Source organism: Larus michahellis, chromosome 1, assembly GCF_964199755.1.
Source record: "Larus michahellis chromosome 1, bLarMic1.1, whole genome shotgun sequence".
Lineage (NCBI taxonomy): Eukaryota > Metazoa > Chordata > Aves > Charadriiformes > Laridae > Larus > Larus michahellis.
This window is the reverse complement of record NC_133896.1, coordinates 58,303,224-58,331,056: the sequence shown is the minus strand read 5'-3', so window position 1 is coordinate 58,331,056 and position 27,833 is coordinate 58,303,224. Positions and strand designations below refer to the sequence as shown.

At 43.0% G+C, this 27,833-nt stretch overlaps 1 protein-coding gene across 1 annotated transcript; it reads left to right on the top strand.

Annotated features, from left to right (window-relative positions):
* On the top strand, positions 1 to 27,453 carry ISX (intestine specific homeobox). Its single transcript, XM_074572528.1, has 5 exons — positions 1 to 172; positions 8,989 to 9,231; positions 21,678 to 21,829; positions 26,422 to 26,538; positions 27,217 to 27,453. The coding sequence occupies exons 1-5, from the start codon at positions 1 to 3 to the stop codon at positions 27,451 to 27,453; spliced, it is 921 nt and encodes a 306-aa protein (XP_074428629.1).
* Positions 27,454 to 27,833: the final 380 nt, after the last annotated feature.

Below are 27,833 nucleotides of genomic sequence, written 5' to 3'. Positions count from 1 at the left end.
ATGACAGACCACCGGGTGTGTGCCAGCCAGGGGAAGCCCAGCCTGTCCTTTTCCATTGAGGAGATCTTAAAGAAACCTTCTGCTAGCACCGCCGTGAGCATTGAAACCAGGAACAGAAGTAACTACATTGAGAGACCTCCAGCCCTGAAAGCAGGGTCACCACTGGCCTTTGGTAAGTACCAGTTATAACACTTAATGAAAATGGTCCTTTCTTTTTAACCCCTAAAACTACCCCGTATGATTATGCAGAATTTGTATTCTTTAGTTTTTGTAGGAATCTGGGATTTCCCTAATCAGGTACAAATCATTCATTATATATACAGAAATAATCTTTAAAAAATAATTTACTTTTGATATCACAGTAGACTGGGCTCTGCTGCCAGCCTTTGGTGGGATTTTGTACATTATGAAGCCCCTGTGTCATTGGAGATGTGGGTATGCAACCTGATCAGTTATTGCAGATAGATCTCTTCAGTAACAATAAGAAGTACTTATAGTAAACAAATACAACATCCTAGTGCCTTTCTCTTTAAAAAACAATACTGTTGTTATTAAAAAAAAAAAAAAAAAGAAAAAAGAATCGCCTGTCATAAGGAAGGACAGGCATTCAAACTCAGGAAGCTAGCCTAAAACTGCTGCCGCTTAAAGAAGTTGTTGGAGTTTCACTTATATTAAGAGCTGACTGCTGTCTAGAATTACAGCCAAATCTCATATCAGTACCATTTTCAGAAAAATCCAACCATTCATCCTCAAGCAGGAGAAATGGTCTGCAAGGGTAATGGTAGCTAAGGAGTGTTAGAACTCAATTGCTGGAACAACAAAAGAGAAGGCATTTGTGTTTAATCATTTCTCCTTATCATCATGGACACTAGGTCCTTTCATGAGCTGAATAAAACCAGCTAGTAGAAAACTAGCGTGACTTCTATCTTAGCAAACCAGCAAGTGCATTAGCCTTTTTGACTTCAGTTTCCTCAGTTTAGTTACTTTGGCCTTGAGTGAACTCTTACTCCCACAGAAATTGTCTCTTTCTTTCCTTAAACAAAGACCAATGGCCAACATTTTCTGGATCCAGTATTTCTTCTTCTTTTTTAATCTATATCTTTCATGAAAAGGAGATGTTTTATGTATACAAACACATCCACTTAACTGAAAAATGACCTGTAGTTTTGACAGAAAATTGTCACTCACTTCTTGCTCAACTGCTTTCAACAAAGCTTAATGCTACACTTTATATTTTTTAACACAGAGAGATCCTTTCATGGATCAGGTCCCCATTTCCCAGGGCACTGGATGAACCATCCAGCAGTAAGGGAAAGAGTCTTTTTCCAAAAGCCTGGCAGTCCAAGTGACCGTTGCTTGTTCGCATAGTTTCAACTCTTTATGTCTGAACTGGATACTCACCTGGACTGGAAAGCAAACCAAACCTAAATCGGGAAAGAAACTGCAGTGAAGTGAGCACCACACTCACTTGTGTAACATTAGTCACCAGCTGGGTTCAAGCCCAGTCCCACTAATGCTGCCTCTCCGCCATGCTTTGCACAAGACCTGGACTTTTCTTGTTCACTTCTGACACGGGGTAACTTCACTCACTCTGTACAGAGCTTGTTTCCTGATGATGGGGCAGCACCAGCGCACAACACATCTCACAGCCGTGGGAGCCCCAAGCATTGGGGCTGAGTATATAACCACTGCCTTTGTGCCAGTACCCGTGGCTTTCCATGGAAACCTGTGTATGGGGAAGAGCGATGGCGTGCTGCTGTATTTTCACTGAACCATAGGATTACTGAGGTTGAATGGGACCTCTTGAAGTCATCTGGAAATCCAGCCTGCTACTCAAAAAAGGGTCAGCTTCAAAGATAGATGAGGTTGCTGATGGCCACAGCTAGTGTTTCTTGGCTGTTTCATCACTGGTACAGTTGGAGGACTGCAGCATTTAGAGGTTTCCTAAAGCTGCCGTTGCAGATCGGACCTGAACAAGGGCAGACCATGTTTTAAATATGGTCCTGAAACAAGTGAGAGCTTGGTAGTTTATAGGGGTGGACAAGGACATAGCTGATGCTGGTGCAAGCATAATGGGGCCTCTGAGCTGAAGGTGCCAGGTTGCAAAAGGGGGTAAATGCTGGTGTGAACTCTCTGGGAGTGATTTTTTGTGAGCTGAAAGTCCTTTTGAGAGGGACCATGGCAGTGACTTTGTGCCACTGGATCCAAAGCGAGACAGATAACACCACTGAAAATGAAGTCAGTGCTGTTCATAACATGGACCATAGAGCCGCATTTTAACAACATAAGACTATTCTCTGAGAACAGAGAAGCATGGCAGAGACAGGACCTTTTTATATTAAGTCTGTTTCACGATCAATATGTTGAAGCCCTGTTTCACTGTGTGTCTCGGCTAAGCGTGCCGCTCCAAGCACAAGGTGTGACAAATCTGTATGCAGGACGTGGTGGGTTCCCAGGATTGCATTACTGCACTGCCAGTACTGCTCATCCCAAATTGCTCCACCCGAGAGTACAGTCAGTTTTTCACCTTGAAAGTAATACAGGCAAAACAGCCAGGCCTTGCCTTTGATTTCGCTTCATCGCCTAGCCGAAGAGTGGCTGTGGCTGTAGCAAGAGAATATAGTGACTCTTCTCTCCCTTGCTAGAAAGCAAGGTTGGATTAATATACTTAGGGCAATGAAAAATGTAAAATAATGGAATAGTATATATACATGAAGATTCACTTAGCTGTCACCGGAGCTGGGAAAACAGGAAAGCTGTAGAGATATTCCAAAATGTTGTTGTACATTGCTTTTGCAATTGATCAAGGGTGTTTAAAAAAGAGAATGAAAATTAAGCTTTATCATTGTTGGTTTTTTACTAACACCAAAGAGATACCTAAGCTTATTACCCTTTGCTGTTACAGACGAACTGCCACTTTTTGCAGATAAGGTTTATTTATTTCAGGAGTTCAATACCCTATGCTGTACATCTTGGGGTAATTGCTGTATTTCATCAAAGTCATTCAACTTCATGCCATATAACACTGGCATTAAACAAGTTGTGTAAATATCAGCCATATCTAATTTGTCTCAGTGCGGCCAAGGTCAGGGAAGTGAAATGAGCTAGAGAACTTATTGGAAAATCCAGGATGGGACGCAAATCCAGCTGCTTTCCCAGAACAGTTCAGCAGCAGCAAAGAAGGAAGTACTACAGGTCAGAGCTGAGTTATATCTTACTATGGATTTTAAGAACATTTCCCGTATGGTATGCGTCTGAGCCAAGCCATGATCCATATGAGAGCAAGAACTGGCACCACACACATACATACCATAAGGTAAATTCCCCGGACAGAAAGTATCATCCAGCTCGTGTGCTGATCTAGACAGTCTAAGTACCAAGATCATACTTGTCCTGACGTCTAAATCTAGCTATTAAGAGCTGAGGAGATGGGTAATACCAGAGGACCAGAAGATGCAGAATGTCAGAAATGAGGGATATAGACAAAGCTTACCCTGGAGTCCTTTCACAAAAAACCCCAGGGATGCTGGACCAGCTAACTTCTAGAAGTTGCTTCTAACCTAAATTATTCTATGATTCTTTAACAAAAAGGATGTTGTGATGTACATTGCCAGCCTCTCATGGAAAGCTGGGGCAGGACTTGATCATTTATGAGAAGATGTCTGGGCCTGACTCCTAAGTTCACAGGTTTTCGTGAGTGTAATTCCAGCAGGACTTGGAATAAGGAGTGTGCACTCTTCCCAGGAGTATGTGACTTCCCAGTTGAAGTATTAGTTATTTGTGAGTTTACTGCGCAAACACAACTACTAGATGACATGGAACTGCAGCTGTTGATCAGAAGTCTACTGAAATTTTTGAATTTTTGAAAGACTCTTACCAAGTTAAAAAAGAAATAGTGAACAACAAAGCATTTTACTATTCAGTCTATACTTTTCCTTTCCTCTTTTTGTCACAGCACCTGGAAAGCGTAACCATGGCATTTGCAAGGGACACAAATAAACACCCAGCAAATGCTTGTCTCCTCCCTAGTGCCAACTCTTTCATTTTAAACAAAGATTAGCAGGCCTATTTCAGAAGAATTCCTTCTTCTGAAATCCCTGGGAACTTGATTTCAATGTGCTTGAAAGTACACCTGAAATAATTGTTCATTACCCCCCCAGTTTCCACCAGTGAGGTTCCACCAACAGGAGGCCCTTTATCAAGTCAAGGAGTTTGGGATGAGGATGTTACACCTGGGAAACTAATAGTAAAAGAAGTAATAGAAACCTTAATTTTGTCATTCTGCCTGTGTTATGCCCCATTATGTTAAGGATATGCAAATTAATAGGAATACAACTGCCAATTCACACACAAATGTCAATATGGTGATTGTTTACTTCATCCTTAGCAACACTCCACCCAGCTTTATTGCAAAAGAGGAAACAGCTGAAGGTATATAACTGAACAGATACCACCTGGCCAATATCACCAATTCACCCCACCTATTACAAGGGAAAACAATCCACCTAACCTAAAAAAAAAAAGGAAAAGAAAAAAACAAGGTATAAAGAGAAAACCAGCACAATAGAAAGCTGCTTGCACTTCTCAGTGATACTCTTCCCCGTTCATAGCCTTAGTAAGACCCTAAAATCTTAAGTCTTATGCCTACAACAGGTCTGTCTGTCTCCGGTGATTACACAAAAAGGCTTAAATGTAACTTATGGCATCTGAAATAACCTCCTGCTTCCAAAAAGAAATCTTACCGTCTTGACTGAATTTTCCCATCCTTTCCTACACAACTGAAAGTCAAGCCCAAAAGACCATTTTAAGCCACAAGTCAAAGTAATTTCTGTGCGTAAGAGTAACAAATATCTCATGTTGTGCCAGGCTGAAATGTCATTGCCATCTCTGGGAAAAAAAATAAATAAACAAACAAACAAAAAATAAAACTGCATTCCCTGGAGGAAATTTTAGCCCATGCCAATTTGTAGATATTTTTCAGAGCTCCCTGCTGGAGTTACATGAATACGCACCAAAAATTACTGGCTGACTTAAAGAGTTACCATTTCAGACAGTCTCCTTGCTTGTTCAGGACAGCAAGGACCAGAGAAGGTTTCAACGCAATTAGGATTAGACCTTAGGGTTCCTAACTCACAGATATGTGCTTTAAACTCAGTAACATCTGTCTTCAGTCTTATCCTCCAGAACACTTCCTTGATTTTTCCAGCCTCTCTTTAAGGTTCATGCCACTCTAATTTTCTTCTTTGATCTCAAACAGATTCTCCCACTCCTTTCCAGTTCACAGACATGGATATTTTCCCGTGTACCTAGGACAGTCTTCCATTCCCTCCCTGTTTTCTCTTCTTCAGCCTGTAATTATTCTATCCATGCACATATATAGGTTGTGCTCATCACTGGGGTATGTGATCATCTTGAGAAAAATTTTGGGGAGGAAAGTTGTGTATGAAGGATAAAGACATTTGAAGAGCCTTCTATAGTTTAGAAAATGCAAGTGTAATTCTTAGAAAGCTTTAATCACTGCCCATAAGAGAAGCTTGCTCAGGTACCCTTATGTTCCTCATTACTGTAGGATATAAGTACCGTTAATTCTGTAACATATTCATTTTCACAGCATCATATCTAGCAAGGGAGTGCAACTAGTCCTTAATTTAGGGATGGAGGACTGAGACAGAAGTCCTGGGCTAAGAACCCTTGCCGACACTGATATCCTCTGAGTTTTTGAGCAAATAATTTAACCCCACCCCCATGCTAGTGACCGCTCCCAGGTCTATCCTTCTGCTTTACCCCACAAATATTGTTCAAAACCTCATCTGTTTTCTCAACAGAAAACTCAAACCTAGTTGATCCTAAAGGAATTAAATGAGTCCTATTTTGCACAATATGCCTCAAATACAGCGGTGGACCTCAGACCACGTTCTTAAGGTCTGCATGGATGGACACATGCAATTGTGTTTAGAAGTTTACCCAAAGATTGGTGATAATTTGGAAAGATAACATTTGAACAATCATCCTTTATTGACATGGGGCTTTGGCTAATTTCCAGAGCTCTTGTAACTCCATTTTCTTCATGTCAGTGTCAGCCCTCTGTAAAATTCCTATTGTGTGGGCTTTTACTGAGGGCAGAACTGGGCACTGTGTCTCCAGATGTTATAATTATCATTGCTCCAAGGCTGCTTACAAATAGAACTTGTTGTTTGTTCAGAAAATAAAACTCTGACAAGTCGAAAAAGTTAGATGCTTTGCCAATGTTAGATACTGCACCAGAAGTAAAAGATATATTAAAAAATTGAGTTTATTCCAGTACAGCTTGTTGGGGTTCAAACCTGCTGCTATTTAGATATGAGAGGGGAGTGGGGAACATGCGCTGCAAATCCCAGAGCCTAGGCAAACCTGTGCTGTCACATTCACTTCAGGGTCATGCTAACCATGGAACATAAATTCCCCAATGGGTCCATTATGCCTATGTGTTGTCTCTTACTCTGCCTTTCTAAGGAAAGATATCCAGGCATGGAGAAAAACTAAATCAAACTCTTGGTTTGCCATTAAAGCAGCACAGACCCAGTTATCTTGTGTCTGAAGAGTCAAGCCTGAGCCTTGATTGCGTCTACCAAAGCCAGTGCATAAAGCACCCAGAACTGGGGCTTATGGTGAGGCTTTAATGTGGAAAAGAGCGGGTAAGAGAATGGAAGTATTCGGTATACCTCTCTTGGGATGCTAACAGCCACAGATAGACCACTGCCTTGAACCACAAGGCTTCCCAGCATGTTATATTTCAGTGCATGGCTTTGCAAGGTCTGCTTACCTTTAGAAGGAAGAGTAAGGACTCATACTACATTCAGGAGGGCAGAAAACTAATCTGAAAGATCTTTGCAGTGCCTCTGCTACACACAGGTATGATGGTGTTAGTAATAAGGCGACACCATGGCAGAAGAAAGATAGTGGCTTCTGTGATCAATTTCATCACCACTCAGGGTCAGGTGTCCCAGCACATGTCACCACTGGTGACTGCTGAGGTTACCTTCAGCTCCCATTGTTTGTGACACTCATGCTCAAATCTAAACCTTATGGCTGCACTTCATGAAAATGCACTTCTCTTACGTTTGTCTTGTCAACAAGAGCATGCCTGTGATTTCATGAAGATGACTGTCACTACCTTCCTAGATATCACTAGTGTCACCTGTCACAAAAGCAGATGGGAAATGTTGACAGCCTGGGCAAAGGCTGCCTTTAGAATTATCCAATGCCTAAATCTGAGCAACAGGCAGCCCAGGTGTAGAAGAAAGGACAAATGGACCTGAATCAGGGAAGACACTGACATTTAGCCTATTCTCTGGCCCATCTTCCTATAGGGCAGGTGAACCTACACGGACATTTAAGAAAGGACTAGATTTTCAAACGCATTTGGCTTACAGCAAATTCCACAGCGATCTTGCTGACAGATTTTCAGAGCAGCTCCACATCTACCGTATTCTGGAGTTCTTCAGAAAAGGCAGCCATTGGTTTGGACACTAACAGAGAAGCTGAGCTTTCTTGATCATTTGGTTGCGTTTCCTGACTTCCACAGTCCTTTTTTGAAAATCTCCCACAAAAAAAAGTTATAAGATGAAAGGTGTTTTTAAGGTTTGAAAGTTTTAAGGTGGAAGGAAGTGGAGAACAGGCTAGATTTTGGGGTCAAATTCATGAGGACCATGCCCCTGCAACATGGGGTCATCTTGGTGTTGATGCACAGCACAGAATGATTAAGGCCATTTAAAATATCACAGAATCACAGATTGGTAGGGGTTGGAAGGGACCTCTGGAGATCATCTAGTCCAACCCCCCCACCAGAGCAGGGTCACCTATAGCAGGTTGCACAGGAATGTGTCCAGGCGGGTTTTGAATATCTCCAGAGTCGGAGACTCCACCACCTCTCTGGGCAGCCTGTTCCAGTGCTCTGCCACCCTCAAAGGAAAGAAGTTCCCTCTCCTGTTTAGGTGGAACTTCCTATGCTCAAGTTTGTGCCCATTACCTCTTGTCCTGTTGCCGGGCACCACTGAAAAGAGCCTGGCCCCATCCTCCTGACACCTACCCTTTAAGTATTTATAAGTGTTGATAAGGTCCCCCCTCAGCCGTCTTTTTTCCAGACTGAAGAGACCAAATCCCTCAGCCTTTCTTCATAAGACAGACGTTCCAGTCCCCTGATCATCTTCGTAGCCCTTTGCTGCACCCTCTCCAGCAGTTCCCTGTCCTTCTTGAACCGGGGAGCCCAGAACTGGACACAGTAGTCCAGGTGCGGCCTCACCAGGGCAGAGTAGAAGAGGAGGATGACCTCCCTCGATGTGCTGGCCACACTCTTCTTGATGCACCTCGGGATGCCATTGGCCTTTTTGGCCACAAGGGCACATTGCTGGCTCATGGTCATCCTGTTGTCCACCAGGACTCCCAGATCTCTTTCCACCGAGCTGCTCTCCAGCAGGTCAGCCCCCAACCTGTACTGGTGCATGGGGTTATTCATGGGGTGGTGCAGCACCCTACACTTGCCCTGATTGAATTTCATAAGGTTCCTCTCTGCCCAAATCTCCAACCTGTCCAGGTCTCTCTGTATGGCAGCACAGCCTTCTGGTGTGTCAGCCACCTCTCCCAAGTGTCATCTGCAAACTTGCTGAGGGTGCACTCTATCCCTTCAGCCAGGCCATTGATGAATATATTGAAGAGGACTGGACCCAGTACTGACCCCTGGGGAACATCACTCATCACTGACCTCCAACTAGACTCTGTGCCCCTAATCACGACCCTCAGCTCTGTCTTTCAACCAGTTATCTATCCACCCCACTGTCCATTCATCGAACCCACTCTTCCTAAGCTTCCCTATGAGGATGCTGTGGGATCAGGTTTGAATGGTAAAGTATCTAGATCACACCAATGCTTCTTTTTTTCACACAAACTGGAAAAGGTGCGCTGAATGACAGTTGCTTTATTCAAAGCTGTCTTGTGCTGTGTCCTTCACAGATTCCAGCAGCAGGAGTCTTTTAGACTGTGACTTACCTTCAGCCAAAATGCTTCTCCCTGCCACATGTGCTACACCCATGGCCAGGGCAAAGAAAACGCAGACAGCTCACTGCAGGAGACCTACTGACAGCCCAGCTTCCCTCCAGGGTGAGGACACAGCACGTGAACACCTGGAGGGCAAAAGAAAACACGAGGAAGAGGAAGATCAGCTATGCGATTTCCCAGTGGACCATCCACTTCATGGTGAGTGCCTCTATATCCAAACTGTCTCCCAGAGTACCCAAAAACATAGTTGTTATCTTACAATGATGTACATGGCAATACCGAGTAACATAAGTCACAAATTTTTCTACTGCTAAGCTCCTGTCTGAGTCACAGGGATGGTTCTCCAGTCTCGCCATCATAGCCATGGAGACCCACCCTCTGAGCTAAAGATCTAGCTCAGGCCTGCCAACCCTACCAATTTTAGTGATTTCGGTGTTTATTGCCCTCCTACTTGGGGTGGCAATCTATGGAGTTTCCTGGTAAACGTGAGTTGCACAACGCAGGGAGTGAGGCTGCTGAACATGCCGAATCAGCTCGATGTGTTCCGTACACCTTGGACCCACTGCACAGGTGATGAAGAGGTCATCCGCATGCGCAGAAGCAAAGTGTCGATTTGCAACAGGTCTGGCATGCAGGATGTGCCGGGCACAATTTTCAAGCCTGGCCCTGTTGGTAGGTCTGCTAATTTCATTAGTTGTGAGCACAGGTAGACAGCAATCGCTTAGACAAAGCACAGGACGGTACAAATATACTTTGCCAATATGTTGCCCAGAGACTTTAAGCTAAGCAGGATGCATGGGACCTGAACAAGACAAATTCCGAACAAACCGACTGCAATTTATTAGTAGCACGTGACAAAAACTGCTTTAAGTTCTTTGAGTTTTAGGACAGGGTAATACAGATGACCATACTACACTCCAGAAAACAGGCTCTCAGTAGCAACAGTAAGGTGTTTCCTGCATAGTTTGTTATTATTCACTCCTTCCTGAAAGAAAAAAAAAAAAAAAAGCAATTTCAATTAAGTCTATTGCAGACTCCTAATGGGCTCATGTGACCGCAGATGCAGGGTAACTCACCTGGCTTCACTGAGATCCACACATCTTCCTCAGACCATACTCTGCAAGTTGGCAGAGAAAACATTTCTTTCTGTAAAATGGATTTGAAAGGAAAGCCTTGTTCCAGCTGCTTCTGCTATGGTATACATGACCCATGTGACAAGCTACTGTCACCTCCTCCTCCTCCTGCATGAGACGGCGTCTGTCTTGATGCAGAGAGAAGTGTCGTAAGATAACTGGATGTTTTAGCCTGCCTCTGCCCTGTAAGCTGCCGGCAGCTGATGGCAGCTGGGCAATATCATGTTGTGTCCTCACAGGAGAGCCAGGGCAGTATGTATCTAGTACTCAGAGCTGCCTGTGAGTGCTAAAAAGGAGTCTATTTCATGCAGGAGGGAGTCCCCAGCCATGGGGAATCACAGCAGAGCTGGGATGTGGCCTTCACAGGGTGACAGAGGAGGGAGGCGGGTGTCCCAACTCCACACGCAGCCTCATTGACCAGCACGGCGTTTGGTACCAGCCTCATCAGCAAAGCAGTAGGGGAAGCCGGTAATCATCTGCACAAAATTGAGCCGAGCTGAGCAGGCTCTTTCAACGACAACTTATATTTTAAAGGCATTTTAAACAAAATCCCTCTGTTCCCTGGTGGCAGTAGGGTTTTGAAACCAAGCGGAGGTTTAATGATCTGCCATTTTCTAGGCTACTGGTTCCTGCAGTTGCTGAGCCTTTGATAGAAACTGGCTAAAGGAGGGGGAGGATCCTAAAGCACTGGACTGGCATTTTACCCGCAGTGCACAAACAATGATGTTTCGGATCCTGTGCACACACTGTGTTATTCTGAGCAGAGAGCTGGAGGCCCGAGTTTAAAATCCTTTCCAGCATCATAAACTTCAGCCTCTTCCCTCCACTTTATGTTAGAGGGGAAGAGCTGGCATCTCTTTTTCTCCTGCCTCTGGCTGTGGCTGCAGTCCCCTTTCTGAGATGAAGTTGGCAGCAGAGCCTGCAGGAGAGATAGACTGGCGCCATCCATGGGAGCAGTCTGTAATCCTTACAGCTCGAGCTGATAGCAAGTGGACTTCTGTTTCCATATCTATCGACTCTGCCATGCTTCAGATGCTCTTTCAACATGGTACCTATAAGCCAGTTATGGGTCCTCTAACAAGGCACCCAGGAGGTACCAAATGCCCACAGCCTATGCCAAGGAGGTGTCCCCAGGACCTCCCTCACACCCCTACTCAGAATGCCTACAACAAACACCCAGGGGAACAGCAGCAATCTCAGCAGTCGGAGAGCTTTCCGATGTGAAAGACATCAGAAGTCCTTGGCTTGGTGTTCCCTCACCCCTTTCTCACAGACTGCCTCTATCTATATAAAACACCTACATAATTTGTGAGGATGGGCTCTGACTACAGATACACATCTGTATAGTTGTCAGGGAGCAGAAGAAATCAAGCATGCTATGCAACCAGCTTGGAGGCGGGAGGGATGGGGTTTGTCTGGTGCTTATTTGGATAGGAGGAGAAAGGTGTTGAGAAGGCCATGACAATATGTCCTTCATGGGCATATTGAGATAGCAAGAGCACCCCAACTGTGACCCTGAGTGTGGAATTGGAGCATATTTCCAGGCAAGCCCATAACGTTGTAGTGTTCCTAAAAACTTGGTTTTCCCACAAAATGGCTTCTGCGACTAAGTGGTTTAGAAATGCGGTGTCATTTAAAATGAACAGATTTATGCCCTTATCACAAACCATTTACAGGAAGCAATGCCCTTGCACTTTGAACTTAGAGGCTGCATTGTAAGCAAAAAAAGAAAAAAGCCCTCATATGCTAGAGATATTCTGACGGTAGCATTTAATTTTGCTAAACCCCCATTTGAATTTGGAAGCCTTTGTTTTGAATGTTGGGTGCTTTCACTTGCGGCCTTCTGTATGGGAAGCTCAGCAGAACTTTTTTTGAAAGCCCGGCTCCTGGCAGCGGCGCTGATAAAACCCGTTTTAGAAGGAGACCATTCTGATAGAGGCCTTACTTTGGAGCTGTGGGTACAGGCTCTGGCTTGGGCCAGCTCTCTGTGAAATTATTAATTGCTGCCATTTTGCTGTGTGCAACCACCATCACTGCCAGGGTCTTCAAAACTTAAGAACAAGCAGGGCAAACTCTTGTGGCTGTTGGTCAGCATCACAGCAACATGTCCATGTAAACCCCCAAGTTAAATACTGACCTCCCACTTTCCTTTTAATTCCTTCTCTCTGCTCTGTGTGACACCCTTGAGACTTGACAAGTTCGTGACAACCAAGTACCGGAGCCCAAGCAGATTACATGCCCCCATACCTGTCCGACCTGTGGCAGCTCCTGCTAGACTGCCACATACAAGATCTCAGCCTAGTTCAGATCCTCATGGGAAATTCCCCTACAATGTCTTTTACACATGCAGGGTTTGATTGTATACGTTTGTCTGTGTGCGCTGTAAGTATTTACATCCAAAGGCAGGGGATGAGTGTGCCCAGCATTTCACATGGATAATGGTTCCAGTCATGCTCCAGCAAGGGAGCAGTCAGCGCCTTGGAGAAGCCAGATAGCAGCATCACCTTAAGACACTGGCAGGTGCCTGGTCTGGTGGGATTTCTTGTCTGGGCTATAATTCAAGCACAAAGTAGCTCAGGCTTCCATAAATGGAGCTGGCTCCTAATTCCACCAGAAACTGGGGGCTTCAGGCCATGGGAACAACTGGACAATGTTGTTCCCTGCAGCTCACGTCTCCATTATTCACTGTAGAAGAGGCTGCCATACTGAATCAACATCATCCAAATATTTCCATAGAAGAAATCCTCTGCACATTGCTGACTGGGAGCTCAAGGATCTTGTTATTAATCTAATAGTTTTATAATTATGATAGCATCTTTGCTCCCAAAGCATATTGACAAATTCTGGTGGCAATTATCATAAAGACAACAGGAAATAGAGAGATGATCTCAGTCCTGGAGAACTTCCAGTGTAAGTCATGTACCCTCTGTATTGATGCCAGTTGCCGGCATATTTAGCTTAGTGTTTATGTTTTCTTTGAAGCCATAAATTCATTTGTACTGTTCATTTGTAGACAATATGGTCAAATCCATGTATCCCTGTGAAACAGCATGGTTTATCTCTAGCAGAACAGTCTTTTCCCCAATATGCTGACTTATCTTAATGCATTTAGAAAACACTCAAGAGAGCACGAAGCACTGTATAGTCACAATCCCAGATAATTATCGGCTGCCCAGAATATGCCAATGGGGACTGAGAGAAAGGGCACAAGCCTCCCATTGTCCTGCAAAACAAAAGGAAGAAATTTTAAATGAAAAGCAGGAATAAAAAATAAATGCCTATATATATATATATATAATTTTGCTGCCGTTAGCTGTCTTACCAGTCTTCTGTTTGTCAGTGTGAATAGTCCCTGCAGCCCTGTGTCTCTGAAGTGCAGTATTCCTATATACATTTAGGAATGCAGCACACCATTGACCTTGTTTTGGTGGGTTTACCTGAGGCATTGTTGCAGGCTGGTTCTTTGTTTTTCTCCCTCTTTGAAGACTGACTGCTTATAATCACACCCTCGATATTAAATGAAAGGCACAAAACCTGAATCCTTTACTCCCACCCTCCAGACTATGTTCACACACGAGTCTTACTGATACAAGTAAGCACTGAAAAAAGCAAAGCTGTCAGTGGTTGGAGGGACTATCATAACTTCTGTTTCTGTTTTTTCTTCATTATTATTTTTTTTTTAAAGTAAATGTTAGCATTCAATGCTTTCATCCAGCAGCCCCTTCTTTCCTGGGAATTTTGGATCCAAAGGGTACACTATGCAGGACCCAGAGGTTAATTTGTTCCTGCTAGTCAAAAATGTGTAATGTGACCACTTGTAAAGTTGATAGCACGTCTTGATAAGTTTATTTCAAAGGTCTTTCGAGTACTTATTGGCTTTTCCTAAATTGTCTGAGAACTTTGCATTACACCTCTGGGATTTGGTGCTTTTAATTACTGTTCTTTAAAATTGAGGGCAGGCCTTTTACCTACTGTATTAGCAAGTGCTTTATGCTGAGGTGGGAAACAGCAGAGACTACGTACTAAAATAATGATGGAATTATGGTTTCTTGGAGGGAGCACAGACTCTGAGGCAGGGATGTAAACAACAATGCCTGATTGATGTCTGGAGGTTTGCGGGCACAAATAACCACAAAGAGCAGGAATAAAGCAGAAAACAAGCTCTCTGTGCAACCTGCGATAATCTCAGCTTTCTCCATGGGCAAATGGCTGTTTTCTGACAAAGGCATTGACAAGAGAGTTTGAGAGTGGTGGAGAACCTGTTTTCCTCAGTGAAAACTGTTATTGGGTTAGGCTGGTCACTGCTCGCTTGTCTTTTAGGTGAAGTTTGTCAGTGGACGAACATTCACAGAAAGTAAGTTTCAAGCCTGAGATTCAGCTGAACGGGGAAGCTACACATATACTTACCCCAAATCCACTTTGACCTGAAGGAGTTCATGAAGGTGCAGGTCATTTAGCCTGGTTATAGAACTGATACCAAGTGACGGAGACTAACACATCCCCATGTCAGTTGGGGTCCCTCAAACCATGGCCGGCGTGCTTCCTTCTCCAGATACTTTGCTGACGGCTGGCTGTGCCAGAGCTACGCACAACACCATTTCAGGGCAGCAGAGTTTGTAAACACCATTATCTCTTTGCTGGCAGATGAGAAGGGTTAAATTCACCGGGGGCTCAGGCTGATGGCGAGCACCATCCTCCGCAACAAACTGTCCACATGAATGGTTTCATACGAGCTGTCTACTCCTTGCCGATTCCTCTGACAAGCAGACTAAGAAATTCCCCCGGCCGCCGCCACACAGCTCACTTAAACAGGTTCCTGGTCTGGTATTTTTAGTATTCCTGCTCACAGTACCTAAAGTCTGTACCTCTCTTCATTTCAGCCTTGCTGTCAAGCGATTAGGCACTGTACTCTGCGCCAGGACGGAAGCAACTCTCCGTCAAGGAGTTTTGGACTAAAGGGAGGGAAGTCAAGCCTTTAAAAGTTCAAGTCGTGCTGCTCTGTCTTAACTTCTGCAACGCCTGAACGGCCAGCAGCTGGATTTTAAATGCTGTGTTTCACTAGCAGGAGGCTCTATCCGGAGCACATTGTACCCATCCAATTAGGATCAGTCTTGCTGGCTATGCCAGTCCTTCTTAACGAAGGCTGGAAAACCACTTTAATAAAGATTAGCCACACTGCCATACTCCCACCTAAATATTGCAGCGCCAGCTCTTTTGAAAGCCATGAGCCACCTCTTTAACTGGGAGAGGGACTGCCACGGGCACACCTCTGTACACAGACAAGCACGTTTTGTCTTGATGCCATCAGCACTTTGTAATAACTCTTTGATAGAGTTGCAATTGTTTTTGCTGTGGGCTTGGCTGCCACAAGCAGAATGTCACCACAAGAGAATAATGTTCAGAAAAGCCACGGGAAGGAAGCCGCTGGGAGACCCACATATCTGTAATTGGCTGAAGTAAAAAGAAAAGAGAGAGGAACTTCTTTTAAAGAGGGTAAAAGGAAAAAACAGAACTTAACCAGGTATAATGAGGCTCTTTTTCAACGCCCCTGAGTTTCTTTCTGAGAAACAAATGATACAGTCAACTTAGTTACACACAGAAAAATACATTTCTGAGGATATTTAGCTCAAGTTTCTCGCTTGCTTATGTAACAGCTTTCTCTCTTCTTGTCAAAGAAGCAGCAAAATCTTTAGATCTGGTTATCGCATACTGTGAGAGGGTGTCTGTCCAGAGATGACAAAGAGGATTGCAGCAAGATAAACTGATCCCACCAGTTTTCATCTACCCAGACTACATACTGCAAAGCAAATATGTGCCAGCACTAACTTCCAACCCTTCTCTTGGGGTTTTAGTTCCTTATCCTTCTAGTGTGTGCACCCTTGTAATGAGAGCAAGTAGGCTTGATACAGTCTTAGCCTGCTAATGGGTAAGTGCAAATGGGAGATACAATTGCAGAGATTTCACTGAGGTAGCATGTATCTATCTGGTTCAGGTACACAGGGCAGCTGAGAAACAGCAGTGCAAGGTGTACCGTAGGTTATTGGACTACTGACTACAGTCCAGAACAAATTTCCCCAAGTACGGCGTTGCTGCAGATGCCTATCTTTTACTTAGCAAACTCAGGAACAAGCAGTAGTCTTCGGTATCGATTGGCTCATATCTCTTATACCTTGTACCTGTGTTATACCTAAAAGGCACTGAAAATAAGCCATAATACACTAAGCTAAAACTATGTAAATAAGCAGTTGCAATTCAGACTCCTTGAGCTTAACTTCCCTTACTTTTTAGGAAAGGAATGATGGGGGAGCTTCAAACCATATGGATTTTTGGAGGTCAGGGATCACATCACAAAGTTAGGAGGGACCTCTGGAGACCATCTTGTCCAACCCCAGCTCTAATCAGGGACAGCTTAAATCAGGCTGCTTAGGCCTTTGTCCAGTCAAGTTTAGAATATCTCCAAGGATGGAGACTTCTCAGCCTCTCAAGGCCCACGCCAGACTACCTTCATGGTGAAAACCCTTTCTCCTGCTATGTTATCAGAATTTTCCTTGCTGCAATTTGTACCCATTGATCTCATCCTTTCACTGCACACCTTCAAGAAGAATCTGTATTTCTACAAACTCAAATGTTTAAACTTGCTTCAAGTCTGACCTAGTAACAAAGCCACACCTGCAGGGGACAAATGGAGCCTGTTACTGAATTTAAAGGAGCTATACAGCTTTATCAATGTGGGGAATCTGGCCCTTCCAATGTCAACAGTAAGGCAATGTACAGACAGCTGTATCTCTAAGCATCTGCAAAAGCTGACATATTTAGCTGCCTGCTATTTTCAGGCTTGGTTTCGGCAGCCAGCTAACCTGCAAATGACTTTCACAGAGCATAAAAGTTCTTGAATATCCCCATCTTTTACATAGGAAATAGCTCAGGAAACTCAGGCAGGCTTTTATTTCCCCAGAGACTCTAGAGCTACGTTTGTAAAGCCAACGTTACACTTGCAACACTTTCTAGCCTTATATCTTCCACCCACATTCTTTATTAGACTGTAATTCTGAATGCTGTTGTTTGCTATGGGATCTCTAAGCTGAGGTCCCAAGGCAAAGGGAAGTATCAAAGCTACAGTCAGAGAAAGTTTCATCTTGCAAGAGAAAATGTTAACATACAGTCCTAGGTATTTTGTATTTTTTCTTAGTTAAAAAAAAATAGCATGACTGATTACATATAGACAAAAAATGCCCTATTCTAGATTTCCTACTGGCAAAAGCCTTGATTAGTTCACAGGAGTCTATTTAATTTCATTTCCAGTTGAAATCAAAGCCTGTCCTTCAGTCTCTACTGGCCCATAGCTGACCTCATGTTATTGTATTTTCTTTAATCTGATGAGTTTCAGCTTTGAAAAAGCTGGTTTCAGTAGGATTGACGCTTCTGAGCACTGTGTAGATCCTTCCCTTACATAAGAGTCTTGTCTGTAAAACAGTTCACCTTTCAAGAAGGTAAAATGTGGAGGATGTACGAGTGAACTGATAGGGAGTTTCTTTTGCCCATCACCAAGTTATCTGAGTCATTTTCATATCAAAGAAGCTGATATGAGACACCAGAAACTCACAAGCCTGTACTCTCTGAAGCCATGCTCTCTATTCCTGGACTCTTCTTAGCTGTCAGTGGGACAGAGTACAGTAAGACATTATCTGGCAGATCCATTCCCCATCCCATCTCCAGCACAATTTAAAATACTGTATGGTTCAAGGCAGTGTGTCCAGCTCTCAGGTACCGTAAGATGGCCCAACTAAAAGTTTCTTCACAAACTTTCACGAGCTGTGCACAGCCTTTGTCTTCTCATAAATTCTTTGTAGGATAGACTTTGCAGGGTAGACTTTGCAGCTCCTTCTAGAGTCATGATCTGTACTGACTTTGTTCTACACCTCGGCCCTATAGAGATGGTATTGCATGGCTTTTAACAGCTGATTTCTTGAGTCTATCTGTAGGCTGACTAATCCAATGGACTCTGCAGTAAGCATCCTTCCAGTGCCTACAAGTAGTTAGGGTGGTAGCCAAGGATAGATATCCACATTCTTGTCTCTGTTTCTGATGTGTATGAACATATCCTCTACGGAGAGGTCCTGCAGCTAGCATGGCTTAATAATGCAAACAATTTCTTTGTAACCCAGGTAGTATTCTGTGTTTTGGGCACTAAAACTCTTGGCCTTAACTTCGATTCAACATTATAAAGAGGAGGTGATGGCTGTCATCATGTGTGCTTACAGGCAAGAACTAGTGATTGCTCTTTGTATGGTACCCACTGCAGTGATGCCTGATCCAGCTGGTCTTTGGCATTCACTTTAATCCCATCATGGTCCACTTGAGTCATCCCATTTCTATACGGTCTAGTTAATGTATGAGACAGAAGGGTTTACACTGGGCTAAATCATTAGTTACTGTATTCCACTGTATATGCAGAATACTATAAAATACTTTGATTTTTTTTATCTGAGTTAACATCTGAGATATTTTAAAATGTAGACAGTTTCTTTCTTGCTTTGCATAGTCATGAAATTTTATTTCAGTTCATTAATCTAATACATTTTTTTTAAAAAAAGGTCTTTTTTTGCTAATTCAGAAATCTTCTGTGAGGGAGGCAGATTTGTTCTCTTTCTCCTGAAGGCTTTCTGATTGCTAGAAGGCACATAGACTTCTTGGGCATACAAAACCTGGCAGGACAAGAACACTGCCAGCATCCCAGATGTTTATGTACAGTTGCGACCACAGGAACAAGGATGTGGTCACAGTTTGAGCTTGGATCTCTTGCTCCACCCAGGAAATGTTGTAGGTAGACTGCAGCTTCTCCCAGGTTAGTGGAGCCAGTCTTCTACCCTGGATAGAGGCAGGAGCTCAGCTCAGTGCTCAGGAAGATGTACAGGACATCTCAAGGAGGCCTCAAATTCCTGAGACCAGGACAAACTTCACTCATTGGGATCTGCCATATGAATTGCCCTGTGCTAGAGAAATATAAATACCATACATTGTAATAATAGAAATATAGCAGGGAGATTCATTACTGTATGACAGAACATGATGTGCTTGACAAAATATCACCTTTGTACTCAATCCTAGCTGTCTGCAGTGTCTCCCAGGAGGATATGGAGGCCAGCCACCCACAGAGAGGTGTGAGCTAAAAATCTTCCAGAGAAGGCATACCGTTATGGACTGTTGTGTCTACCATATCTACAGGAGATGCAGTCTCCTGAGATTCATATTCTCAGCACTGTTATTTCCCTTTTAATCCACATAGCAATAAATCCCCCTTACAGCCACCTTTTGGGAAGGTTCAAGTAGATGCAACTTTGTAATCAAGGTTTCTTAGGAGAGAGTGCCCATTGCTATCTTGAGCAAAAACGCGCAAAAATATTTCTCATTTCAGATCTCTGCCCCAGTAATGCCAGCAAGATTCAATGTAAATGACATTTTTCCCTTGGGGCTGAAGCCAGTGCTGCAGTCTAATGAGTAGTACTTTGATAGTCTGGTGAAAAGTCTAATGATACAGATTTAACTGTATTGGACATCAGCTTTATTAGGTCGTTTCTGAGATATGGGTGTATTGACAGTGTTCATGATAAATGACACTCCTCAGTTATTCTTGCATGACTGGTTTCCTTTCAAAGTACCTGAAAGGTTTAGAAAAGATGAAATATTCACAATGGAATATATTCACTTAATGGTCCCCAGATGTCACGTCCTAGGCACCTTCCTACCAAGTCAGTGGACAGAATTTTGTATTCCTTATTTTTTGTGTCAACAGAGTCACAATGAAGTTTCAATTACAGAATGAAAAATGTCATTTTCTGGTTGGCACAGAGCCCAGTTTATATTGGCCAAGGTGTTTAGTTACCTTTTTCACTGCTTTATCCCCAAAAGGAAAAGGTTATGCTAATGGTTGAACAAAAGAGAGGGGAAAAAAGTACCAAGTCTATTTGAGGGACTAAACTAACCTTCTCTGGGTTAACTGTTCACATTAGGAAGCGTATGCATCTAGTTACATAGAATGAATTGCTTGTTGCCATCAGAGCATGGAAGACCAAAAGCAGTTATTCAAAAAGATCATTTTCTCAAACAACGTGGTGCCATTGCCAATTACTTCAAGGTCACTGAGTAGCAAACTCATCATAGTTACTAGTGATATTAAAACTTTTATACTCCTATCAGGCTGCAGTTTGCCAAGCTCAGTAGAAAAAACCTTGTGACTCACAATGCTTCGGCCATGGCTTTTTGCACTGGTCATTCAATGTCAACTAGAAGATACTCTGTTTGTGCATGAAAGAACATTCCAGCCTTGGGATGAGTTCTGCAGATCAGCTGCCTTAGAGCTCGCTTCTGCTGCTCCTTTCTCCGCCTTCTTGCAAGACATAAGCCCACCAGGATCATTTCAGAGCAACATAGACCTTATTCTAACTTACACCAAGTGGCATACAGAGTTCATAATCTAAATAAAATACCCTGGTGTAGAAGGGCATTTTCAAAACAGCATAGGAATGCTGCGGGAAGTCTTTAGTGTGGTCACACCACAGTAGGTGAAGGAACGGCGCAATGTAAGAATCCCCTGGAATTCACAGCACCCAAAGTTCCCCATATGCTGCTCCATGGGTTTTAAGGCCTTGTAGTTCCTAAGGCTAAGCTTGTTTAGAAAGTCCTCGCACAACGGTGCAGTCAGAATACCATTACTTTTCTTTGTAAGGTTACATTTTTAATGCCACACTGCAGTGAAACTGCTGCCTATCCCTAAATACTGCCGAAGGAACGGTATGGGAAGAGAGCAGCAGTCAGTCAGTTTGGAATGGTTGGCTTCCCTCCACAATATGCACACATGTTTGGGTACTCTTTCATCTTGTTGGCATACAGGAGGAGTAAATTCATCAAAATCGATACAGGGACAATGGAATAAGATAATACCTCAGGGCTTGAGGAAAGCTTAGTAAGACCAGTATGACAGGAAAAAATAGGGGTGGAAAATTTATGAGCTGAAAGAAAGATGGTGATTCGTTACAGGCATGAGAACAGCACCAAGACAAAATGGAATATCTACTCTTTCATTCCATCTGCATTAAGGGTTTCTTCACAAATCGTTAATAAGCAATTATAAATTAGCAACAGATGTGTGCATGTGACAGACAGGGGCAAAAAGGGGTCAGAGGTTGGTCCAGCACTAAAGGACTTCGATGACAAACCCATTGCAGGGCTACTGTGTTTAAAATACACAGGGTTTTGTATCTCTTGACACGCAGTGCACCAATGGAATTAGCACTTAAAATGGGCGCTTTTGACTCAGTCCTTGAACAATAAAAGAGTTCATTCACGTTTACTGCTGGGTCAGGAGACAGTCACCTATGGTAAGTAGATATCTAGAAAGTGTTGGAGGTGCCATCCCATAGCAATTAACAGAAATTGATGGATCTCTGAATCTTCTTGTGGCCCTGTGGCCTTTTCCCATAAAATGTGATGCGCTTTTCCTTGCTTGCACAGTTGAGAGGAAAGGGAAACGGAGAATCCGGACAACATTCACAGCTGAGCAGCTTCAGGAACTGGAGAAGATTTTCCAAGTGACTCACTACCCAGATGTCCATATACGCAATCAACTGGCAGCAAAGATAAACCTCCCAGAAGCCAGAGTTCAGGTACATTGTGTCTCCAAAAGGCTATGCTCACTGCACCAATACTTTATTCAGAGTACGTTCTTAATAGTTTATGCCTGGATGACAATGATAATGAAATATGTGACCTCTGTGTTACCTTACAGAGGAGGCCAGTATCACTGTTCTCTTTCTACAAACAGGGAAAAAAGTATTTGTCACCTAGCTGGGACTAACCACATGAGATTAATCAAAGGGATAACAGGAGCTCTAAGCATACTAAATGCATAGCAAACAGGAGTTACAGATGATTATGAACAACCTGTTGGACTCTGTAGCAACAGAGCAGCCATTTATGAAAATATTTATTAATCATTTATCAACCTTTTATAGACTAATGTACATCCAGCATGAACCGTCATCCACATCCATTTTCTACAGGGTTACAAAAAAAGTAAAAATAACTGCCCAAATGAAAATGCTTTCTTACTGTTCTGTATTTTGATATCGCAGACTATAAATGCCCTGGCCGTAATTTCAGTGCGTGGAAACTAAACCGGCTCCCCCCAGCTGTAATGTAGTCTTGCTGACTGAGCTCAAAATTGACCCCAAATGTTTACTGCATATGAAATCTGCTACATTAACATATACATACCACTGTGTATTGGAATTTGGTGTTGTTTACCAGGCACTGTTGTGATGATCTTTGCATAAGGCAGTTTCTCTACTTGTCACAATGCTAGAGTGATCAGTGTACTTCTATGCACATATCCCACTCTAACAATCAAAGTTCAACACAGAGCGGTTTATTGACTATGACATGCCTGGGACTATCGACTAACCATGATGATATTGCTTTATAGTTAGGTGACAGGGAAAATTGGAACAGCATAGCTGTAATAAGCCCATTAGCAATATCACTGCACCCACAATTCATTCCCAATGGTATAAAGCACAAGCTGGGCTACTAGTCAGTGTTCCCAACAGAACAGCAAATCACATGAAAGACAGGACAGTCTTCTGTCTAAAAAATCATTTATAATTGGGGGAGTGGGGTTATTATGGGAAACATCAACCTGAGATGTAAATGAAGGAGGTAAAAAGCCCCTTGTGTATGAATCGCAGATGGCAAATTCCCAATTCAGACAGTGTTATGCATGGCACAGGAAATTTTGCATTTGACCTCATCTTGGCTGATAAATGGAAACTGGCCACAGAACTGTAACTATGGTACAAGTTATAAGTTTGGTTACAAGTTATATTAACAAGGTATGGTTACAAGTTATAAGTTATAAGTTATAAGTTATAAGTTATAATTTTGATTGATTGCATTTGTCAAAGAGAAAAAAAAATAGAGTGCAGTGAATTCGTATATGCTCTTGGTATGTTGAAATAATAGTTTCGACAAAGGTAAAAGCAGCATAAGTCAAATCACCTCAGAGAGATATTTTAACTGGGGAAAAAAAGGTGAGCAACCCTTGGGTAACCATGTGGAACATTTCATAAATGTGCAGAAAGCTTGTGTCCTCCAATCAAGAAACAAAGCTATGGTTGCCGTGAAACAGTTTAAGCGGCTAGATGGAATTATATCCCTGCAGGTGTGCATGCCTACATGCAACACAAAATGAAGAATGTTGTATGAGTAAACATTAGAAACAATAAATTATAAAAAATGAATAAGCAAAGCAGAAGGATACAGGCCAAAGCTTTGGTAAGAAAAATTAAGGATCATCAGAAACTCAATAAAAGTCCATTAAGAACAAACGAAAGAAGTGAAGAATTATATTGATCTGTTACAATAAACAGTGGGACTGTCAAGGATAATGCAGAAATGTCAGAGATGTTCAGTCACAATTTATGTTCTATCCTTGGAAATATGTCAGATAAGGTGGTAGTATCACACAATGACGAAACACTGTCCATAGGACAATGTTGAACAGCAGCTGTTACAGATGCATATATTTAAATCCAGACATCCAGTTGACTTCCCCCCAGTAGTTCTTAAAAAGCTGCTTGAGAAGCACTTTGGGTCATCAGTGTTGATATTTAATCAGTCCTGGAGCACAAGAGAAGTTCCAAGGGCCTTGAAGAAAGTTAATGTTATGTCAGTATTTAAAGGATAAACAGGATGACCAGATAATGACTGGCTTGTCAGCCAAACATTGATTTTTGGCAAAACAGTGATAAAGACGATATGAGTCTCTGTTAATGAATTAAAGAAAGGGTAATACATTTAACGCTTAGGAACACTGATTTATTGAAAATAGATGATGTCAAACTCATCTTTTTATGATGAGATTATTGGTGGCAGTTTTAAACTGAAAGAGGACAGATTTAGATTGGTGGTAAGGAAGAAATTGTTTACAATGAGGGTGGTGAAGCACTGGAACAGGTTGCCCAGAGACATTGTGGATGCCCCATCCCTGGAAGTGTTTAAGGCCAGGTTGGATGGGGCTTTGAGCAACCTGGTCTAGTGGAAGATGCACCTGTCCGTGGCAGGGTGGTTGGAACTAGATGAACATTAAATGTCCTTTCCAAACCATTCTATGATTCTGTGTTTCTACGTTTCTGTGTATTTGGTTGATAAAGGGCATGTCATTGTAAGGACCTTGCCTTGGACCTGCTTGGATTAAGAAAACGGAGCAGATCACAATGGCATGTGCTAGTAGACAAAAATCTAGGTCCACAACATGTGTCCAACTGGAAATTAAGACATTTCAAAGGAACCATTTACTAACACAAATGTGAATGTGAACTGCATAATCAGTAAAATCTTTAATGATAGTGCTATGAAATGGTAAGAAGATTAAAGGACTGGAAAATAATGAAAAGGCTGACTCTTCACTACAGCAAGCTCTGGATCATTGCTCATGTGTCTGCAAGAGAACAACAAAGGGACAATCATACAGAGTAACAAACAGAGGACATTTCTACAACATGGGTCATGACACCCTCCCTCTGCATTCTGTTTTAGTCCTTATTTCCTTGGACAACCTGCTGACCACTGAGAGGGCAAATGAGTCGTTTGTGAAATCTCAGGCAGGATTAAGGAAGCACTTGTCCGTGGCTCTAAAGCCACTGGTGTGACTTTTGTGAACACACCTGGGAATACTGTACTCTGTCTCAGTGCCATAGCTCAGAAACAATGGAAAAATGAAGTTTAGTAGAGTGCAGAGAATAAATGATATCAGTAGCTTGATATCTGTGGTAGACAGAGCATGGAGGAATATGTTTAAATCCCAGTAAAAGAAATGCAAGGTGGGCACTGAGAAATCATTTTAGGGGTAAGGGTGTTGGAGAGCTGGTTGGGCAAAGAAGAGCAGTTTGGTCTGTGAATACAGCTTTGTCTTTATTAAAAAAGGAAAAAAAACCTGAAAGTGAGGACTTTATCCCATGTGCAAACTTTGGAAGAAACACTTCAGAGGCTGAATTTTGGCTTCAGTCCCTTCTCTGCCCTCAATCACTTTGTCAGCATTAAAGAGAGGTCATTTTTATGGTGCTGTTTCACCATATAACTCTTGCATGGTAGAAAGGGAATGGAGCAGTTCATACAGACTAAGCAGTTCTCAAACACATGCAAAGCCAGATAAACAGGACTGTCCTTTCAGTAACCTCAGATACTGCCAACTATCAGCAATATAACAGAGGGCTCCTGACATTCCCATCACTTCCTGGGCAAAAGATGTAGAAATAATTGAGTTGCTCATTATTGGGTTTAAAATACATATGTATTTACCTCCGGCAGCATCTGGTTGTGATCACTAACACCTTGTGTTCATATGAATCATTTGCCCAGAAAGAAATGTTTACAGTCAAATAGTAAGTTCCTAAGCCAGCTAGAAACTACAATGAAAGGGGGATTCAACTTTTCACAACAAAGCAGCAATATGCACTACTGTGGCTGCACAATATATAGTTGTGTGCCTCAGCCAGAAGCCAGACAGGTCAAATCAGCTGACAGATGAAAGAAACTCCTTTGAAAAAATTATTTGTCTGTTTTCCAGTGCAAAAGAGATAGCAGATAGCATACAACTGCTGAGTGATTTCGAAGGTGGCATCCTCTTGGGTCTTTTGCATAGGTCCCTTACGTGAATTTCAAAATGTTACCAGCTAAATATAGGAAGAGCCCTGTTACTACATTCGCACTGGTGACACATTTTTATTGCACCCCAGCAAAACATCTAGGTGGGTTTTTTCCCAGTCTATTGACTTGGGAACAGGGTGAAAGAGTCCTGTCATGCAACAAATCACAGCTCCTAGGGAAAGAAGAATGCTGTGTGCCTTCACTACTGCAAAGCTTTGACCGTGAAAGGGTCTGCTTTCCCAGGAGAGCCCTGGCAGACCTGCTGCACCCCATCCCACTGTCTTTCCTTGAACGGGGAGATCCTAGTTTTTCTGTGAGGTATGAGAGAAAAGACGCTGTCGTGATAATGCAGAGATCCTGCATGCTATGCAAAGTGTGAAACGTGCTGTGTTGAACCCAATGCTTTCCTTTAGGTTCAGCCCCTGGTTCTGCTGAGCTGGAGATCAATGTTTTCTGATGCTTACTTAGAGAGTAGGGAAAGTAGTTGGATGTGAGCAGATCCTCCTTTATCTCCTGTTCATTTCTGTGCCTTTTCTTTCTTGCCTGTATCCAGATCTGGTTCCAGAACCAGCGAGCAAAGTGGAGGAAACATGAAAAATTTGGCAACTTTGGTGGCCTTCAGCATCTGACAGAAGTTGACTTCGTTCCTGCTCCCAAGTCAGATATCACAGTGAGTATCAGAAGCTAGGTATAAAGCCACTGAGGGAGAGATAGCTATCCTTCACCAGGTTACCTCTTCACATGGGAATATGCTAGAGAAGAAGGACCATAAAAGACCAAAATGGCAATATAATGAAGATAAATCACAGCAAATAGGGTCAAATAACAAGTTCTTTAGGAATAAGTATTATGCCATTCTTCATTAAATGAAATCTGTTTTGTAAATATGGTGTGAGGTGTCTCTTGCGGGATGATCCTTCCCCATTTTACTGTAAATCATACTTTGGATCAAAATATCTTTACCACCAGAAATTTCCTGAACAGGAAAAAATATGACATTTGCAACCATAAAGCCATGCTTCTTTACAGACAGTCAGTATATCTCTTTACAGTGTCCAGCCTTGTTAGGCTTTTTGACCTTGATCCATGTCCTTGCTAAGTCTAGGACGGTTAATATTACCTAGGCTGGCACACAGGCTCTTCCCTGTCAGGAGTTTTTCCATGGCTAAAACAAAAGCTATTTCACCTTGCTCCCTGGTGACAGCACATCACCAAGTTTTAAGGAGTCTATTCTAAACTTTCCTTCTTAATTACTGAGCATCAGGGAAACAAATAAGGTTGATCGTAAATTGTATCTAACGAAAAGTCTGTATTGATTCACCTGAGACTTCATTTTTATTCTTGAAAGGCTCCTACCTTGATGCCAAGAAAGCTCGCTGCTACGATCCCTGCCGTGGGATACTACTCACCACTGCAAGGGCAGCTGACAACTGCTTGGTTGCCCAGCATGCTCTCCTTTGTCCCCCGCCGCTTGGAGCTGCTGCCCTTCCCAAAACCATACTTGCTCTTCAATGTCCTCCCCCCTTACAGCACACCATTACCCCACAAGTTGGAAAGGAGCAGTATCTGCGCCAGCTCCACATAGAGGAGCGTACAAGGGAGTGGGGGAGTTTAGGGGCATGCTTTTCTCACCCATGACTATTTTGGGGGTGTGCAGTTCCTCTTCTTAAACAAGCCTGCCAGGACGACAGGTGGCCTGTGGTGAAAGGTCAGCTTGCTGCAGGAGTGCCACCACAAGTTGCCGCAGCCTAGCGAACATGGGCAAGAGCCACCATGGACTGGGAAGGAGCTCTCTATCTGTCTGAGGAGCAGCATGCTCTGTAGAAACTCAACCATTCAACTGAGAGCCTCTCCCTGGGGAGTCAGTGCACCAAGAGGCCCTGCAAAAGGACTCTTACTCAGCCCTGAGACAACGTTGGATGACCCTATTGCGCTGGTGACTTGGGGTAGGCAAGATGCCTGCGA

Coding starts and splice junctions, on each gene's coding strand:
- ISX (XM_074572528.1), top strand. CDS start 1: ATGACAGACCACCGGGTGTGTGCCAGCCAGGGGAAGCCCAGCCTGTCC. Junction 173..8,988: donor AGGGTCACCACTGGCCTTTG/GTAAGTACCAGT, acceptor TGTCCTTCACAG/ATTCCAGCAGCAGGAGTCTT. Junction 21,830..26,421: donor TCCCAGAAGCCAGAGTTCAG/GTACATTGTGTC, acceptor GCCTGTATCCAG/ATCTGGTTCCAGAACCAGCG.